Source organism: Paecilomyces variotii (genome assembly GCF_004022145.1).
Source record: "Paecilomyces variotii strain CBS 101075 chromosome Unknown C8Q69scaffold_8, whole genome shotgun sequence".
In the NCBI taxonomy this organism is placed as follows: Eukaryota; Fungi; Ascomycota; class Eurotiomycetes; order Eurotiales; family Thermoascaceae; genus Paecilomyces; species Paecilomyces variotii.
This window is the reverse complement of record NW_021167147.1, coordinates 1257754-1275198: the sequence shown is the minus strand read 5'-3', so window position 1 is coordinate 1275198 and position 17445 is coordinate 1257754. Positions and strand designations below refer to the sequence as shown.

Sequence of the window (17445 nt, the reverse complement as noted above, 5' to 3'; positions counted from 1 at the left end):
CAGCAATGCGCACTGATTGCGGAGATGTCTCCTTATCGAACCCACTGACCAGCTGGGAGAACCTACTCCACTCGCCGCGCAACGAAATCAGAATGATCTTCGCAGTTCGCGCCACAACCGTCGATCCCGTGTCGCCTCCATTATGCGACGTCCAGCAGATTTCATAGCTTCTGCACCGGACCTTGCCATGGTATAGTCCTTTTCGGGGATGCAAACTTATGGGATTGCCAAAGCACGGAAGGTCATATTCGATGACTGAGTGTTGATCCTACTGGTACCGTCCAAATTTTGAACTGCAATTGCATTTCAACGGAGATCTCTCGCCTTGCTGTCAGGTAGTCTGGCATCAGCCTGTATCAGAAACGCCGACTCCTTAGTTCCCCGGTCTTAATGTTGCTACATGAAATGTATTTACCTTCAGCCTTGGCAGTCTGACCCACGTTACTGTCTCTTACTATGACCTGGGTTCTTGTTGATTGATTCAGCATGAGTTGCTTGTTGGAAACAGTCCATTCTCCGGGCCCCTCTATCTGAACAGGGAGCCCCGGGGCCAGGGAGAGAGAGTGGGATCTATATAAGAGGTATGGAGATCCATCCAGGAAAGAAACATGCTTCAGACCCCAGGGAGCTGGAGTTTCCTCTTTATCAATCTGTTTTCTTTTTCTTTTTGCTTTATTTTTATTTCTTGGGCGAGAGCAGGTCTCTTGAAACTATAGTAGTTACGATTTTTTTGAATTATTATCATTATTATTGTTATTATTTCTTTTATCTCTCGCAAGAATGGAGTCGAACACCCAGGAACCCAAGCGGCCAGGCCTGTTCAAGATGCACAAGACCTCCCTTTCAATCTCTTCCATCAGTTCGGCGGCCTCGTCGTTAAATTCAAATCTTCCCTTGCTCAGGTCTAAGGCCAACGACTCTGCAATCAAGGCATTTCTTGTGATCAAAAAATTCGGTTCCTTTATTGGCCCAGGATTTCTGGTTGCAGTCGCGTATATCGATCCCGGTAACTACTCGACCGATGTGTCTGCCGGTGCCAGCAACAAATACGCTCTGCTGTTTGTGGTTATCATGTCGAATATGTTTGCTATTTTCCTACAGTCACTGTGCATCAAGCTCGGCAGCGTGACTGGAATGGATCTGGCAGAAAACTGTAGAGCTCATCTGCCAAAGTGGATGGTGATTCCTCTATACGTTCTTGCCGAGGCGGCTATTATTGCAACGGATATTGCAGAGGTAAATATACTATAATGTTCACGGTCTATTTTATAGCTATCTCCTAACGAGCAATAGGTCATTGGTTCCGCAATCGCGCTCAATCTGCTCGCCAATATTCCTCTTGTTGCTGGATGCGCTATTACGCTAGTTGACGTGCTGTTTCTCCTGCTATTCTACCGCCCTCATGGGAACATGAACGGACTCCGGGTATTCGAATATTTCGTCATGGGTCTAGTGCTGGCAGTTGTGATCTGCTTCTGCATTCAGCTCTCGCTTATCCGCAACCAGTCTGTCGGGGAAGTCTTCCGTGGGTATCTTCCGTCGTCTGCAGTGGTTAAGGGTGATGGGTAAGTTGAACCGTTCGAGTGTTTTGTCTGAAAACTTGCTAAATTTCCCTCAGACTCTATCAGAGCTGCGGCATCCTCGGTGCAACTGTCATGCCCCATTCCCTCTTCCTCGGAAGTGGAGTGGTTCAGCCACGTCTGAAGGAGTTCGACGAAGCAAAGGGCAATATCCAGCCAGCGGAGACTGACTACCGCCCATCCATCGAGGCTATCCGCAGCTGCATGAAATATTTAATTGCTGAGCTCGCCATCTCTCTCTTCACGTTTGCCCTGTTCGTCAACAGCTCAATTCTTATCGTGGCAGGGGCTTCTCTCTTTGGTACCGATGGTGCTTCTGACGCTGATCTCTTCGGCATCTACAAGCTGCTATCTTCATCCATTGCCCCTGCCGCGGGCACAGTCTTCGCCTTGGCTTTGCTGCTCTCTGGATTGTCTGCTGGTATTGTGGCTACAATTGCTGGACAGATGGTCAGTGAAGGAATGATTAACTGGAGCGTGAAGCCATGGATCCGACGACTGGTGACGCGATGCATCAGCATTGTTCCTAGTATCATCATCGCTGCTGCCATAGGCAAGAGCGGTTTAAGTGCAGCCCTCAACGCCTCCCAGGTGACACTGAGTGTCATCCTACCATTTGTCTCTGCTCCACTGGTCTACTTTACGTGCTTTAACAAGTTCATGACCGTCAAGGGCGGCACAACAAGGACGGCAGTTGAGAGTGACAGTGAGAACGAGAGTATGGAGATCCTGGGTATTCCCATGAGGAATAGCTGGTACACTGCCACTCTCGCTGTCCTTATCTGGCTTGTGATCGCTATCATGAATGTTGCACTCCTTGTCCTTGTTGGACTTGGAAAAGCCTGAGCGACATAGCAAACAAAAAAGGAAAGCAGACATTTTGGAGAGGGAAAACGAACTAAAAAATGATATATCTTTTCGTTGGATCTTGACTGGGTCAGATCGCATTTATTCTTCATATATAGTTTTTTTATCATCATGAACGGAGGGTTATGAATTCACTTGATGTGACACTGTCTGGTTTCAATACATTACGTTCTTTTATCAATGAAATCTGAATTTCAAAGAATTCTTCTATAACTCATAAGTTCATGTCTGTCAGTAAGTACCAGAAAACATGCATATACTGAAGGAACAGCATCTGGCTCGATGGCAAGACAAGAATGTAAAAAGGCTAAGTATATAAGATCGGAGCGTCGGAGGTTGTCTCATTGAAACCCGAGCATGACCCCACCATGAGTTCAACGCTCAGCTTGACATCCCAAGCTCCATCACCCGGATTACGCCATCACAAGTCAGATCATTGATGAAAGACTTTTCGCTATTCTCATATCGACTGTAGTGTCTCATTTCTTGAGGCAGCATCTGCAGTCTGTTCTGAAGCCTCATCTGGAAGCATCGCACGCGACCGAGCTCCGGCAGATAAGGCAGCTTATCTCTCCGGAACAGAGAAATATGAATTGAGACCACAACTATCTGTTTACCATTTCATCAATCCAGCCAATGCGAATCAAGCAGTGATATTCAATAATTACCAGGCAGGATATATCACGAGCAGCGGTGCCCTCGCAGGATATCCATTTGATGAACAACGCAACACCGCTTGGGTGATAACAGCTTGTTATCCGACTTGCAGCTTCAGCGATCCCCGCACCCGACAGCTCAACCATCGCAATGGGCCTCTCTACGATCGTATCATCGAACCCGAGAGCTGTAAACAGCTTAAGGAAATCGAATCTATACGCCAGACGGATTGTCGTTACGAACTCCCTACCCCTGACCTATTCATACTCCGTATCGGAACGGTCCATCGGTCCATCGTGCCAATGCCGTGCCTTCTGGCGGTCTTGTCGAAGCAGTCATGGCAGCAGTGCGCGGATTATGCAAGAGATGGAGAAGCAACGGCGGAATTATATGTCTAAACGAGCACGTGCGCTGCGTCGTCAAGCATTTCTAGACGAGCAGTACAGATGGTCGAGTTGGATACAGCCTTGGTGGGGATGGGGATGGCGAGGGTATACATCACGTCGATCAGGCAGTGATTTTGGTGGAAATAATGGATCCGGAAGGGCCTCGAAAGATGGTTCTAGGGGCCAGAGCAGCCAGGATTGGTGGGAGAAGGAAAAAGAACGGTTTGAGCAAGAGATGGAACGGATTAAGAAAGAGATCGAGGATGATCCCTTTGCGGCTGTCTTTGGGAGGAGGCCAGAGCCCGTGGGGCATCATGGTCCGTGGTCGACATTCTGTCGTAACTTTTTGGGATTAGGCGATGAGACGCAGAAGGTCGAGCGGACGAGTGCAAATGCGACATCGAAGGTTGTTGATGCGGAATCTCGTCTGCATGATAGTGAGGTTAGGAAGAATGGTGCGGGCTCGAGTACAAGTTCTTCCGAAGCTTTTGAGAAACAGCGGAAGGAGCAGACAGATACCCAAGCAGCTTCCCCAGCAGAGCCGGCATTTCAGTTCGATCCTATTAGCGGGAGGATGGTGCCAGTAAATTCTGGTCCGGAACCGTCGACTCAAAATGGCGAGGGGGACGACAAGGACACACATGTACCTGTCAAGACATTCAAGTCTTATCGGGCCCAGTTTGGCCACAAGCAGCAGGACGGTGACTCGTCGATTATCCCAAATAACACTGCTGCAAGCCTGAGGTCTGACAAGGATGCAGAAGTCAAGGGTCAGGCAAATGAAGCCGATGCGGGACAAAGCAGTGGAAACAATGTCTTCTACATGACCGCTCCGAATGAGCAGGAAAAATCATCATTGAATTCTCCTGCGACTTTGGAAAAAGATGAAAATGTCACGCAAGCCGCACATGACGAGCCGTTCGCTGGAACAGTTAAAGATCCGCAAGGTGCTGATCACGCCGAGGAAGCGACTCGGGTGGATGGGCAATCATCTCCTGGAGCCAGCGAGACTGCAAACATAGGTTTTCCCAATGACTCAAAGACGGCAGCGGAGTCTGCATCTCCAAACCAATCGCACCAGAAAATATACAATGTCGAAGAGGTCAAGACAGATGACGTCGATCTTCTGCGCCCGACTGATATTCGTGCTCCTTTGTACTCGAAGAAAACGAAATATGAACTCGAGTCAGAAAAGCAGCGCAATCGTGAAGTGCTCGAGGAGGACTACGAGTCATATAGAGATCCTGCTGCCGATATAGATGCGAAGGAGCTCAGGAGCAGAGTGCAGGACTACGAAGCATCGAGCCAAGTCCCGCAGAATACAGCTACACAGCCGCTAATCCCCCAAGCAGAGAATAGTACGTCAGAACAGAAGGATCTTCCGGAATCTGCGGTTCGCGATGTCCCTGTTTTGTCAAAAGAAATCGATAGCGAGGAACAAGTGGTTCGGGATATTCAACATGCCTACGAAGATGCATACGGCAAGATAACGGTGGATCATTACCAACCAACCTCTACGTTAGAGAACCAGACACCTCGGACAGTCGCACCAAGCTCCATAACGGAGGATCTGACTAGGGCAAGTCCGAAACACCCCGATATGAAGATTGTCACCGTTTCTTCTACTCAGGAAGAGCGAGATGCGAAAGATTCGCGCCACTCGAGCCAGCTGGACGATCTGTTGAGAGATACGAAGAGGTTCAATGAATCGAGAGATGCCTTAATGAAACAGATCACAGAAACACTTGGGCACATTGAACATAAACCTGCAACTCAGCCAAGCACTGCTGAACCATTGCCTTCAAGCTCGGTTTCAACATCCTCCACCACTTATCGTGTACTGGCTTATGATCCGTCTACCCTCTCTGTCTCATCTGCGGAGACGAGTTCGACGTTATATTCGATTAATGAGACTTTGCACCCCGCGGAGGTGCTACCGCGGCTGAATAACCCGGCAAAGTTCCTTCCTCACTTTGCTGCAATGCAAGCTGATGGTTACGAGATCGTCTCTGGTGGAGGAGATATTCTTGTCTTTGGGAAGGTTCGGGAGGCTGGAACAGCAGCTAGTGCGTCGGATGATGCTTCTATGGTGTCCAGTTCAGAGGACACAGCAGTCGAATCTCAGAAAAGTGGACAGACTTCAAAGTTCAGCTCGACTTCAACTTCTTCGTCCTCCCCTAGGATGGTCCACCGGCAAGAAACTGTGTTCTCCGGCGGCCCTCTAAACTCTCCTCCTCCACCGGTTGAACCGACCGCAGAAGACAGACAAGAAGCCAAGGAAGAGTCTTTTCTGCGCAAGACATCACGTAGAGTACTTCTGACTGGCACTGCAACAGCAGCAGTCTGCTATGCAATTGGTGTCGTCAGTGAGTATTTCCGCACTGGCGGTTCGGACGGCAGAGGACCCGAGGGATTTACAGAGTTCGAGGCCGAGAGACGTCGGAGGGAATAGATGGGACGCTGCTGGCCATATGCAATAATAGAAGGTTTATCTTGTTAGGGCGTTGCAGATGCTAGGATCGAGTAAACGGGAGTTGGCGCTCTATACCATTCGTTAGGACCATGCTTTATCTACGGAGACTTCTCCCCTCTGGAACAACTCCACTACTTTGTACCTTTCAGACACCATATATGACATGCTATTATGTTTTTTCTTTCATATGCAACTCATTATTAAGATAAAGAAGTGTAAAACCTGGAAACAAACCCGCATGAACCATTGAAGAGAGTATCTAAACGATCTCAGGGTCCACCCCGACGCCATATTGACCATTTGAAAAAGGGTATCTTAACGATCTCCTGGTGCTCCCCCACGCCATATGATACGAAATTGAACGCCCAACCCACTACAAACTAGCGCTTTCATCCCCATAGTCTGCAAACAGATCGAAATCCCCGTATCCATCCCCAAGCCCCCACCAGCCTCCGTGCTGCAATTGCTCCGCGCTCTCCGCTTCATCCTCCGTTTCTTCATTGTATTCCTCACACACCTGTTCTGCGATCGCTTCCTCCTTCTTCTCCCCGGTCTTCTCCGCACGTACATTCAACCGCGGCGGGAAAAGCTCAAACATCGCCTCAATAGGCCCGATCTTAGCTTCACTGCTCAGCATATACATGAACAGCGCGACGAGTGCCCTAGTCGCAGCGTGGAAATCAGATCGGTCCCAAAGATCATATTCATGCGTAGCTACCACACGGAACGTGCGTAGATCAGGTTCACCATCAAGGTCAGTTCCCGTGCTAGCGGACCCAGTGGATGTCTGGGCAGTAGATGTGCCAGCTTCAGTGAGGACTTTTCCAGAACTTCTCCCGCACCAGACGACAGAGGACTTGATGCCGGGGAATAAAGCACGGAAGATATGAAGACGGGATCCGTGCATGCCGAGAAGAAACACTTCCTGATCAGGCAGTTGATCGGCTTTGCAGTTTCTATGAGCCTTGAGGTTGAGGTACAGCTGGGTCAGCATCATTTTGAGCTTTCCGGATATAGCGGAGAGGATAGGTTCGGGGTCTTGGGTCTATTTTTTTTTCCATGTCAGAATAGGTCATATTGTTAGTCGTGTGCTGTGTTTTGAAGCGTTATTCGATCAGTTAGGGGGAGGGGGGAAGGCTACATACGATGGAGATAGGAACGATATAGTGAGGCGAGCGTTTAGGCCTGTGGTTCATTTGCAAGGCAATGAAACCGCTCGGAGTAGGAGCGTCGTAGTGCCTGTCCTGGTAGCCGGTTAGGTAGGCCATGTCTGCGGAGATGCAACGTTTGTGGCTGTTAGGGACATTAGCAACAAGCTTCTCATCGAATAACAACATAGTATGGACCCGAAGAACAGTAAATGTATGGAAAAGAATCTAGCTAGCTAGGCAGGCTATTTAATACTCACCTCAGATGACACAACAATGTCTTGGCTGTCTCCCTATCCTTTCCCAACAACATGTCGAAAAGCTCTTCGAGATATTCATGCATAGCAGACCCCTGCATGTAGAACTCCTCTTCGGGAATTTGTTCCTCGTCATACTCACTACCAGCCTCGTAGAATGAACGTTCAAAAGCAGGAGCTTCTTTCAGAGCCTTGTAAAGATTCATGAAGTAAGGATCCTTATCGGGCCAGAAATCCAAATCTTTAGCCCTTCCATCCTGGCTTCCAGCACGGAAGACCCAGGGGATGATGCCAGGGACGGCTGTGGGATAGAAATAAGAGATGTCAGGGGTAATGTAACTGAGGATGAGAGGGGGTTTCGGTCTGATTCTTACGTGACTCGTCTGCTTTTTTCAAGTATTCAGAAGGAATAAGCTCCTCGATAGGCCGGTTTAGATAGAGCTTAGCTTTAACGGAATGAATAGGGATGGTAATTGAGTCATCAGGGGTCTTTGCAGTGACAGATCCCTCCTGGGCAGATTTGTGTTCTTCGATTTCTCTCTCCATCCTTTCGACACGTCGTGATGTGATATCCTGATCTGTCTCAAAAAGGGGAGTGTAGAAGACCAAGAACTCTGTATCGAAATCGATCCAAATCGAAACTAAGGAACAAAACGCGCTTTCAAAAGGATTCTCACCAAGTAAAACACCAAAATGACACGGGTGTCTTTCTTCACGGAAGAGAGAAGTGAGGAGGAAGGACGCGTCGTGATTATAACTGGATTCTGCTGCTTTTTCAAAGGCGGAGAGGACCAGAGATCTTGTTATGATATTGATTTCACAGTGCAGTATACAGCAAGGCGGTGTAGTCTTTGTTGGTCTTATCTTTGTTGATTGTGCAGTATGTTATGTTATCATTTTCAGGGTGTATGTACAGCGCTGGTATCTCCTTGTATACTTTCTCTTGGATTGTTTTTTATAGTTTAGTTTAATCTATATAGGAAATAGTGGGAGCAGGAAAGTGGCAGTAGAGCATTATCAATATACAGAATGCGGCGTCTGAAATAGTCTGTGCATCAGTAAAGGATCGGACAGTCTTGTGATTCATGGCCTGTAGATAAAAAGGACCAGTGGTTTTGCTTCAATACTACTCTACTCCCTAACTGGCAGGTTGCGAGATCCAACTGGCCACATAAGCAACCAGTTTCATGGTCTTGGATATGGATGCGTGTGTGGTTCACTTTATTCTCCATGACCAGGGGGTTATGCCAGTTGCGATTCCTAAAGAGGATCACATTGAGGACAATTTTGCTTCGGCAAAGGCTCCATGGTATCCGACTCTGCAGCCGATGAACCCTTTATGCATAGTGTAGTAATTTCGGCGATGAAAGCCCTGATATCACTATCAGATTCTCAAGAATTTGCCTTGCGGCCGGTGATTAATTCATAGACTCACTTCGAAGGGTGTGTTATCGAACGACACACAGTATCTGTTGCTCCTAAGCAGGATTTAGTATCGGCGAGACAAAATGCATCACTACATCAGAAGACTCGGCGAGGAACTACAGGAAAGTATTAATTTACATGCAATGATACAAAGAGCATTTTCACATCTGTACTGGTCAATCATGGATACCTCGACTGGGATGAATGGCACATGGCAAGTCCAAATACTACACTGAAACCAAGACAATCACGGAGCCTTTTGATACTCCTTTCTACATGAGGATGTGTCGATATCAATGGACGAGTATAATCAAGTCTCTCCCCCCTCTTTCTCTCTCTCTGTGTGGGGATATCGATTACTAAGTGGTCACGGATGCAAAGTATATATGACCGGGATGACTCCTCAAAGAGATATATATAGTCCTGCGAGTGTTTGAGATACGGAGTGAGAGGACCAGGACGAGTGTGTATCTTGATCTGAAGCAGTTAAGGATAGATAATGAATTGATATTAACTACAAGAGATAATACGTGGTCTGTCGTCCTTGGATAATCGTGCTATAATAACAGGATTTATAAAGTACGTGTAGAAGGGTTGGTGGAGTTTGTAAATTTAACCAACATATATTTTTTCCATGTCTCAAAAAGAGCTTCTGCTACGACACCTAAGCTGAGGTAGAACACATACCCTTTACTTGTAATTATCACCTCATTGTGAATATTATTCCATATACGTAATTTGCTCTAGATTACAGAGCTATGAATCCTCTCCTCTCCTAAATTGCTCGGTATATCAATCGCATTAAGATGCATGTAACTGTAATGCGTTTTACGTAACCACAAACTACCATCAGCACCCAAACACCCTATTTATTCTCGACTCTTCCACCGTATTATTCCGACTGATCCCTTCACCAGATAGACGGTCGGCTTGGCATACAGTTTGATATGTAACGGTAAGAATGCTAGCCTTGGCCGGGCTCAAAGCATAGCTATCCGAAGTTGCCGAGGCGCAGAAATCCCCGACGCTATCCTACTCTGCAGAGCACAATTATTTTACTATCTAGTCGGGCGCAGGCCTGGATGGGTTAAGGTGTTCGAGTATTGGTCAATCTGTTTCTTCGAATCTTGATGACAATGACGAGCCAAATGTTAAGGGGCGAGAGGTTGGGCTGGGCAAAATGATGTGCCTGAGAGTGTGTTCTTGCGAACATCTCCGTTCTGTCTTCTCTCTGCTAAGTACTCTGTACTCCGTATGTTGTTGGCTTAAGAGCGTGAGAGAGTTTAGTCCAATCGACGTATGCAGGAATGATGAGCAGACTAAAGGGGGCTAGCACAACGTTATCTTCTCCTGATGTATTAGTTTGAGAACCAACGGCTCCAAATAATAATACATAGATAATCTGGGTTCGAAGTTCGGACTGTGTTCGTGCAGCAAGCCATGGAGCAAGAAGAAAAAGCCTCCGGTGCGACTTTCCGTTAGTTTGAAGCCGATCCGTGGTTTTTGGCCAGGAACAGGTTTAGCGTCGGCAGTAGACCAGGAACCGCTGGGGGAAAGGAGTTGAGATGCATCGAATTTCGACCGTCAAAGGGGAAAATGGAAACTAAACCAAGTGCTAATGCGAAATTGCTAACTATGGCTGGAAGGAGAGAAACAAAAATAGACAAGTTGAAGTCATATGAGACGAGAATTAATGCAGCTCGATTCTTTCCTTCTTCCTTGTTTCGGGGTCTGGTTCAGGAATCGTGGCTGAGACTTGTCGAAACGTCCTAGCTTAAGTTGAGATCAATCCTTTGAGTCTTGTGGAAGACTGATTCCAAGGAATGATAACAAAAAGAGAAAACCGGGAAGAAGCCTCACTCAAGTTGGTTCGAGGTTTTTCTTTTCATTATATCGAGGAATTGTAGCGCGATCCGGCTGAATTCGGAAAATGTAGTATTATTCTTCAGAGCGCTAGCACACAGATCACGCGCGATCGCCGTACGGACTATAGAATATCATCAATGCGATCTTGTAGAGATACCACCGTGCTGAGGGCCCGTCCTCCTTAGCTTCATCTGGCTATGCGCTGAAACATTTTGATGCTTAACCTCTGTAAGGCAAGTCGCGCTGAAGATCGGAGCCTTGCAAACGACTTTGACAACCTGGATTTTATCCGATCCTCGTTACGCACCTCCAGACTCGATATACGGTAGTAATAGTACCCTCGCCAGGTCGGTCCATGAATGCTGCTATTGGTGATTCTGATCGACACAAAGCCAGCATCGCACCCTCCATCCTTGACGGCATTGCAGGCATTCCGTGCCCGCTATTGCACACTCGCACTCTGAATATTGACACGCTGGATTCTCGGTCGATAATAGTGCCATGACTGGATCCAGCAAAGATGGGATCTGAAACGCTCGACGCAGTCATCGGCATCGCCACCTCTAGACTACATGGCAATGGGGTAAGCAACGAGGATTCCTCTCTGAGTAGTAACAAAGCATTGGAATTTCCAGAACCAATGTGCCTTTGACAACTTGGTTTGGATTATATCGCTTTTCTTGTGTAGCATAGCAGTCCCATCTTTTGATATCTCAGCGGCTTTTTGAAGACAGCGGCGAAAACAGGTCGAAGCTTTCAATAAATGATCGCAAACAAAGATAGGTATCGACCAGTCTTTCATCGTATCGTCCAACGTGTCGGTGTATTCTATCGTCATCTCTGGTTCAGCTTTTGCTTTCTTTCTTTTCTTCCCCCCGCCCGACTCGTCATCATACGGAATATAGATGTAGGTGTCCGGAAACATGTTCCACACTGTGGTTAGAAACTACTGTATCTGTCAAATAATCATGCTTCTCAAAGTACGGAGTAACTATGTAGAGAGTCAGAGACACATTCATCCTAATTATGGGTGACCATCTTCGTCATAGTGGTTGTTTGACGCCAGCGTCTCGCCTGTGTACACGGGCCACGACAGGCACCGCGCGGTGAGCCGGCGTTGCGTGGCAGTGGAACGCGAGGCCCTCGGTGCATGCCGGCATGTTTGGGAATTGCAGCTGGCCATCGGAGAGGCGATGCTCGTGCCTTGCTTCGCCGCTGCGCTCGACTGTGTTCAGAGTACAGAGTAAACGGCGCTGCTAATTTGCTGGAGCCATCGTCTATGCGCGCTGGATCCATGTTGCGGCCTGAGGATCGCGGGCGTATGCGCACGGGATTTTGCATTCGGACACGTCCAGGAACCGGGCGGGAAAAAGCACGCCGTCGTTCTTGGATCCTTGGGTGTGCAGACTTCGCGACGGGAGGCTTCAAGGAGGTTGGTCGCCTTTTCTCGTTTGGCTCCGATAAAGAACTGGCGCTCAAGTGGCGCTCTCTTGCAACCCGCCAAGTTCAAGGCTTTGATGCCATAGCGTTATGATCTTCACGAGGTCTTGCCATATCTAGCATCTTCCTGGCCAAAAGACGATCAAAGGGAGTTCAAAAGGTTCGACCAGACTGCCAAAGACGCCCATCGCAATTCTGTCTGAGCACGATGCTTTCTGGGCCAAGGCTCTGCGCTGGGCTCTAGAGTACGGAGTACGGAGTAGTTGTCGATAGATAGAGAGAGCATGGGCGCATTATCATGCTCGACGGACTCCTAAGGGAAATATTCATTTGGATCTTGGTGCCGATCCGGGCTGGATGGCTCGATTGCCTCTAGTTGTGGTCTGTGTATTCGATAGTCAGGATCTCCAGGCCTAGACGCTCGCGATGATCTGATCTGGAGAACCAAGCACGAGGGAAGGAGAAAAGGCGTCCCCTGAGGTTTGGTCTCTTTACCACTTGGGCACGAGAACAACATAACGCGGCATACTCATGCCTGGTAGGCTGCCCTAAGAGAGAAAGCGGTTAATTTGTGCGGCTGCTGCAGCGTTGTGCTTTAGCATGAAGCAGGCCCAGGCTGGTACCTGGACAAGTACAGTTGTTGGTCCCTGCTGACGGCATCTGACTGGCCTCTTTGTTTCCGATCGCATTGATAGAGTGCGACGATGCTGATCGCAGCGGGTTCTATCTTTGTCCTATTCCTGCAGCACCTGCTCAGTTAGCCAGCAGTCTTTCAGGCACTGTGCAAGATGATTGAGATAGCATCGTGTGTCTGAGATACACTTCTCTCGCTGTCTGGTCCTCTCTCTCTCTATCTCTCTCTCTCCGTCCGTCAGCTGTTGCACTGCCTCTGGGCCATGCGAGGTTGAGGACATGAAACCGGCAGGAATGACTGATTCTTTCAGGGACAGGGACCTAATAATAATACCATAATAGTTCCTGGAGCATCATCGCGATCATAAAGTGCCCCCAGTTCCCACCACGTAGCGCGAGGTAACTTAATAGTGCCAGCCGCGGTGGAGAAGAGCTCGAGTAACTCGACCAGGTTACTCGCAGGAAATTAAATTAAACAACAAGCCCATCCCATTATTATTATTCTTCTTTGATCCCGAAGTGCGTGGCGCCAACACTACGCCGCCTACTTTACTGCCACAGCCTCCTTTCGTCGACCTCCGCAGTCCCAGAGCCTCCACGCCTCCTCCTTACTCCTTCGTTTGTTTCTCTCTTCTTCCTCTTTTTACTCCGGTATATGTCTTCGTTTTTGCTGGTGCCGTCGTGCACGTAGCCTTGTCTTTTTTGTTTGTTCGCGTCAACGAAACCTGGGACCTGACAATCCCCCGCATGCCCACGGTCGCTCTCTCATAGCTCGTTCGTCCTCGTTGACAATCGACACGGCTTCCGACGCTCCTGACTAGTTGCACTCGTCGTTCGCTCATTACTTTACTACAACTTACACTCGCTTCGATTCCATCGGGATCTCGACTTCTTCGTCAGATTCCATTCCACTCGTTTATCTGGCTTTGTCCCTGCCTCGAAAAGGACCGTACCGCGACGGTGTACCGTGACGAATACAACTCAGGGCGGACTCGTTTTTGATATTGTGGCCAAGGAACGCGATACACTCTGCGAAGAAGGGCAATACTAATTGCAGTCGTCGATCGACTCTCCTGTTTCGACCGTACCGAGTCCAATTCCATCAGCTAGAAAGCCTGAATTGTTCCATTTCGAGATCCAGAAGATACCGCGGCTATCGTTAATTAATAGAGGATTGCAAGTGAGCGCCATTGCTCTGTCCGTTCCTTTTCCTCCTTGCCGCCTGCGAGATTCCCGGTCTTGCGTCAATCCTATATCAATTGTCAGTTCCCGTTTTACTGGTGAGTTTGGGTGTTATTTCTTTTCAGACGTGGTGCTGCATGTTTTACTCGTGCGCGCTGGTAGTTGGATATGTCCAACTGACTGGCCAATATTGGATTCACTCTTTGCAGTCACAGACTGACATCCTATTCCCCAGAGCCGTTCCTTAATCGGGTTTTGTCCAAGCACGTTCCTTATCCCGATCTTGACAGTACGTCGCAGTTATGCTTGAGACAAGACATTGACTGACAAGCATTCGCAGTACCAGTTGAGCCATCTTACTACTAGTACACACGTTAATATCATTCATCATGCGCTCTGTTTCGGTCCTTGCGGCATGCCTGTCGGTCATGTCAGCCGAGTTGGCTGCGGCCAACGAGGCGCCCAACAGGTCGCCATTGAAGCCGAAATATCTCATCCCCCGCGAGATCAAGAGAGAAGTGAAAAACCCGCCCAATGCACAGTTGCCGCCAAGGGACAATATGTACTCGGATTTCCTCAACAACTTTATGCAGAATATCGACAAAAGCAATGGCGGTCAGGCAGCTTCTGCATCCCCTGACGTTGTTGTCGTTCCCGTTACTGTCTCCATCGACCGTGAAGGCCACACGCACTACATCACGGGCACCGTTCCAGTGGGTGTAGCTGCAACGACTGCTGCCTCCGTGGTCGCTACGACCTCTGAAGCCCCAGTCCATACTTCCGCTGTGACACCCACGCAAGCCCCCGTCAGCGATGCCACTTCTAGCGGATCGACCTCGAGCGAGTCCTCCGAGGAACCTTCAACTTCATCGAGCTTGTCGAGCTCCGCTCCCATCGTTGATTCTCAGTCGGCAAGCGGATCTTCCAGCTCGTCGTCTTCATCTGCCGGCCTCCTTGGCGATCTTGGTAATGCTCTGTCTGGACTGGTCGACCCCAGCACTGGCTCCTCGTCTACCAGTGGAACTCCCGCACAGGCTACTCAATCAGCCGTTGAAGCTACGCCTGCAGCAGCTGCTGCTCAAGCAACTTCCGCAGGTGTAGGCACCACTGGTGGCATTCCCTCTGTCGTCGTCCAGCCGACTACGTCTCCCTCTAGCACAAGCAGCTCCGGGCTGCTCGAGGGCCTTGGAGGAGCTCTGCTGGGTTCTACGGGTCTGATCCCTCTCCAGGCGGGCCCAACGACGACAGCAACTGCCTCCCCCTCGGGCGTTGTCGTTGGTGCCTCCAGCGTGATTGCTAGCCCATCTGTGACGCCCACGGCTTCGGCTTCGACTTCGGATGGTCTGGACATTCTGCCAACCATTTCAATCCCTAACCTGCTCTCTGGTCTCACGGGCGATAACAACAGTAGCGCGACTGCCACTCCGTCGCCAACTTCTCCGAATGCATCTCCGTCATCGCCCGCCGGCTCGCCTAGTTCTGCTGTTGCCGCTTCTCCAACTCCATCTGGTGGCCTCCTTGGTGGCCTCCTGCCTACCTCTGGTGGTCTTCTGGGTGGTCTGTTGCCTACTTCCTCTGGTGGTCTTCTGGGCGGTCTGCTACCTTCATCGTCTGGTGCTGTTGTGTCTGGATCGGGCGGCCTTCTGGGTGGTCTGCTTCCTACGCCATCAAGCACCCCGAGTGCCTCTGGGCTCCTGGGTGGCCTTCTGCCAACTCCCTTGATTCCTATCAGCTCTGCCGCGATCCCAAAGATCTCACCCTCTAGTCCTGGACTGTTGCCGTTCCCTAAGGTATCATCCTCTCCCCTATTCGGCTCCCCGGCTCCCTCCAAGTCGCCCTCTTCTCAGGGCATTGTGCCTCCCTTTGGAGTCATACCCACTGGTGCGAGCACTCCGGTTTCGCCCTCGAAGACGCCCATCACTCCCGCTGCTGGCTCCTCAACCCCTGTCATGAGCAGCAGCGCCGTTGTTACTCCCTCGCCTAAGGTGACACCGGTGTCTACGGTGCCGGAGACTACGTCGACTGAGGAACCTACCTCGTCCACTGTGGTCGAGGCGCCCACTCCTACCGTCACGGAGAAGCCGACGGCCCCGATTGTTAGCATCGCGCCCACTGGAACTGATTCTGCAACGACTTTCGTCCCATCGACGATCATTATTGTCCCGACCAGCACCACTTCTTCGGATTCTTCGTCTACTGAGACGGCAGCCAGCACCGGCATCCCGACCACTCTCCCTCAGATGATCGCTCCTAATGGAGGCTTTACCCCCCCGCCGGAGAACTCGACCCTCATTCAGCTTGCCTTCAACGGCGATCTGCCGTACGACTTCGTTGCTATGACACCGTTGTCGTCCTCGCAGATCTTCATGTACGTCCCGCAAGGCCTTGTGTATGCCCTGCAGGTCCCCGCGGATCAGATTAGCATGCAATCCATCCGTCCCTATGACAGCACAAAGACCCTTGGATACATTACCACCTTGGCCCTCGCATACGTCCCTTCGGATATGGTCGACCCGCTCTCTCTGGAACTTCACAACCCCACCTCCAGGCTCTACTCGAACCCAGATACTCCTGTGCATACGATCATGTCCATGATCGACTCGACCTTCCCTCTTATCCCTGGACAGGCGTTGTCTGGCTCGTCTTCGACCAGCAACAATAACGTGGCCAACAGCAACAGCGGCTCTGGCGGTAGCAATGGCGGCAGCGACAGTGGCGGCGACGACGCGGGTGCCAGCAGCACCTCCAGCGGCGTCCGCGGAAGTTCTGTTGGAATCGGTGTCGGTGTTGTGGCTGGCGCGGCTGCGTACGGAGCCGCGATGTTCGCTGTGGCGCGGCGATACAGGAAGAAGCAGCAGCTTCACCGCCGCTCTAGCTCTGTCGCTGATGAGCAGATGAGCGAGGCTGCAGGTACAGGCTCTGCTTTCCTCTCGGGAGGCCGACTGTCCCCTCACAGTGTCCACAGCGGACGGAGTGGCCGCACCCAGATGATCAGTGCGCCTGTTATGGCTGAGAACTCTCTTGGCTGGAACTGATCTCTAGTGCCAAATAAATCCCCGAACGGAAGGTCGGCGACATGGTTCTTGTGCTACGCGGAAGAGGGAGAAGGTAGCAAGATCATTGGAACAAGGCGTCAAGCAAGGAGGTACAAGTGTTCATGAAGGCAAAGTCTTTCTCAATCCAGGCTTGGTCTGCCAGATTTGGTCAATCTAAAACACACGTCCCAAACTCCCTTTCGCCATTTTTTTTCTCTTTATTTCTCTCTATATCTATATTTCCTCTTATTTTTCACTCCCAATCATGGGCCTTCTATTTTCCCGCTTCGATCTACCTATTATTCCCCCAATGTTTTGTCTTTCTCCTTCGACATCAGAACCTCTGGTGTGTCCCAGGGCACCCAATGCCCGCCGATGACCATACTTCGGATTAACGATGAGAAGGAGACGGACAGTCTTTCTTTTGCTTTGATGACCAATTGGCGTGGAGGATCTAGTGATTTCACGTCTTGTACAGATGTATCAGCGACAAGAA

At 49.8% G+C, this 17445-nt stretch overlaps 4 protein-coding genes across 4 annotated transcripts; 3 read left to right on the top strand and 1 right to left on the bottom strand.

The window, feature by feature from the left end:
- Window positions 1-474: 474 nt before the first annotated feature.
- On the top strand, window positions 475-2697 carry C8Q69DRAFT_321172 (natural resistance-associated macrophage protein-domain-containing protein). The gene is made up of 3 exons (XM_028627370.1): window positions 475-1236; window positions 1294-1565; window positions 1619-2697. Exons 1-3 carry the CDS (start codon window positions 781-783, stop codon window positions 2424-2426), a joined length of 1536 nt encoding a protein of 511 aa, XP_028483886.1. The 5' UTR covers window positions 475-780; the 3' UTR covers window positions 2427-2697.
- A 118-nt stretch (window positions 2698-2815) lies between these two features.
- Window positions 2816-6260, top strand: C8Q69DRAFT_473255 (hypothetical protein). Its single transcript, XM_028631026.1, has one exon. The coding sequence runs from the start codon at window positions 3255-3257 to the stop codon at window positions 5940-5942; it is 2688 nt and encodes an 895-aa protein (XP_028483885.1). The 5' UTR covers window positions 2816-3254; the 3' UTR covers window positions 5943-6260.
- A 76-nt stretch (window positions 6261-6336) lies between these two features.
- C8Q69DRAFT_522763 (hypothetical protein) lies at window positions 6337-7914 on the bottom strand (the record flags this gene model as incomplete). The annotated part of the gene is made up of 4 exons (XM_028633553.1): window positions 6337-7008; window positions 7109-7256; window positions 7372-7669; window positions 7743-7914. The coding sequence occupies 4 exons, from the start codon at window positions 7912-7914 to the stop codon at window positions 6337-6339; spliced, it is 1290 nt and encodes a 429-aa protein (XP_028483884.1).
- A 6061-nt stretch (window positions 7915-13975) lies between these two features.
- C8Q69DRAFT_321140 (hypothetical protein) lies at window positions 13976-17137 on the top strand. Its single transcript, XM_028627369.1, has 3 exons — window positions 13976-14012; window positions 14150-14203; window positions 14255-17137. The coding sequence occupies exon 3, from the start codon at window positions 14304-14306 to the stop codon at window positions 16947-16949; it is 2646 nt and encodes an 881-aa protein (XP_028483883.1). The 5' UTR covers window positions 13976-14012; window positions 14150-14203; window positions 14255-14303; the 3' UTR covers window positions 16950-17137.
- Window positions 17138-17445: the final 308 nt, after the last annotated feature.

Coding starts and splice junctions, on each gene's coding strand:
- C8Q69DRAFT_321172 (XM_028627370.1), top strand. CDS start 781: ATGGAGTCGAACACCCAGGAACCCAAGCGGCCAGGCCTGTTCAAGATG. Junction 1,237..1,293: donor TTGCAACGGATATTGCAGAG/GTAAATATACTA, acceptor AACGAGCAATAG/GTCATTGGTTCCGCAATCGC. Junction 1,566..1,618: donor GCAGTGGTTAAGGGTGATGG/GTAAGTTGAACC, acceptor AATTTCCCTCAG/ACTCTATCAGAGCTGCGGCA.
- C8Q69DRAFT_473255 (XM_028631026.1), top strand. CDS start 3,255: ATGGGCCTCTCTACGATCGTATCATCGAACCCGAGAGCTGTAAACAGC.
- C8Q69DRAFT_321140 (XM_028627369.1), top strand. CDS start 14,304: ATGCGCTCTGTTTCGGTCCTTGCGGCATGCCTGTCGGTCATGTCAGCC.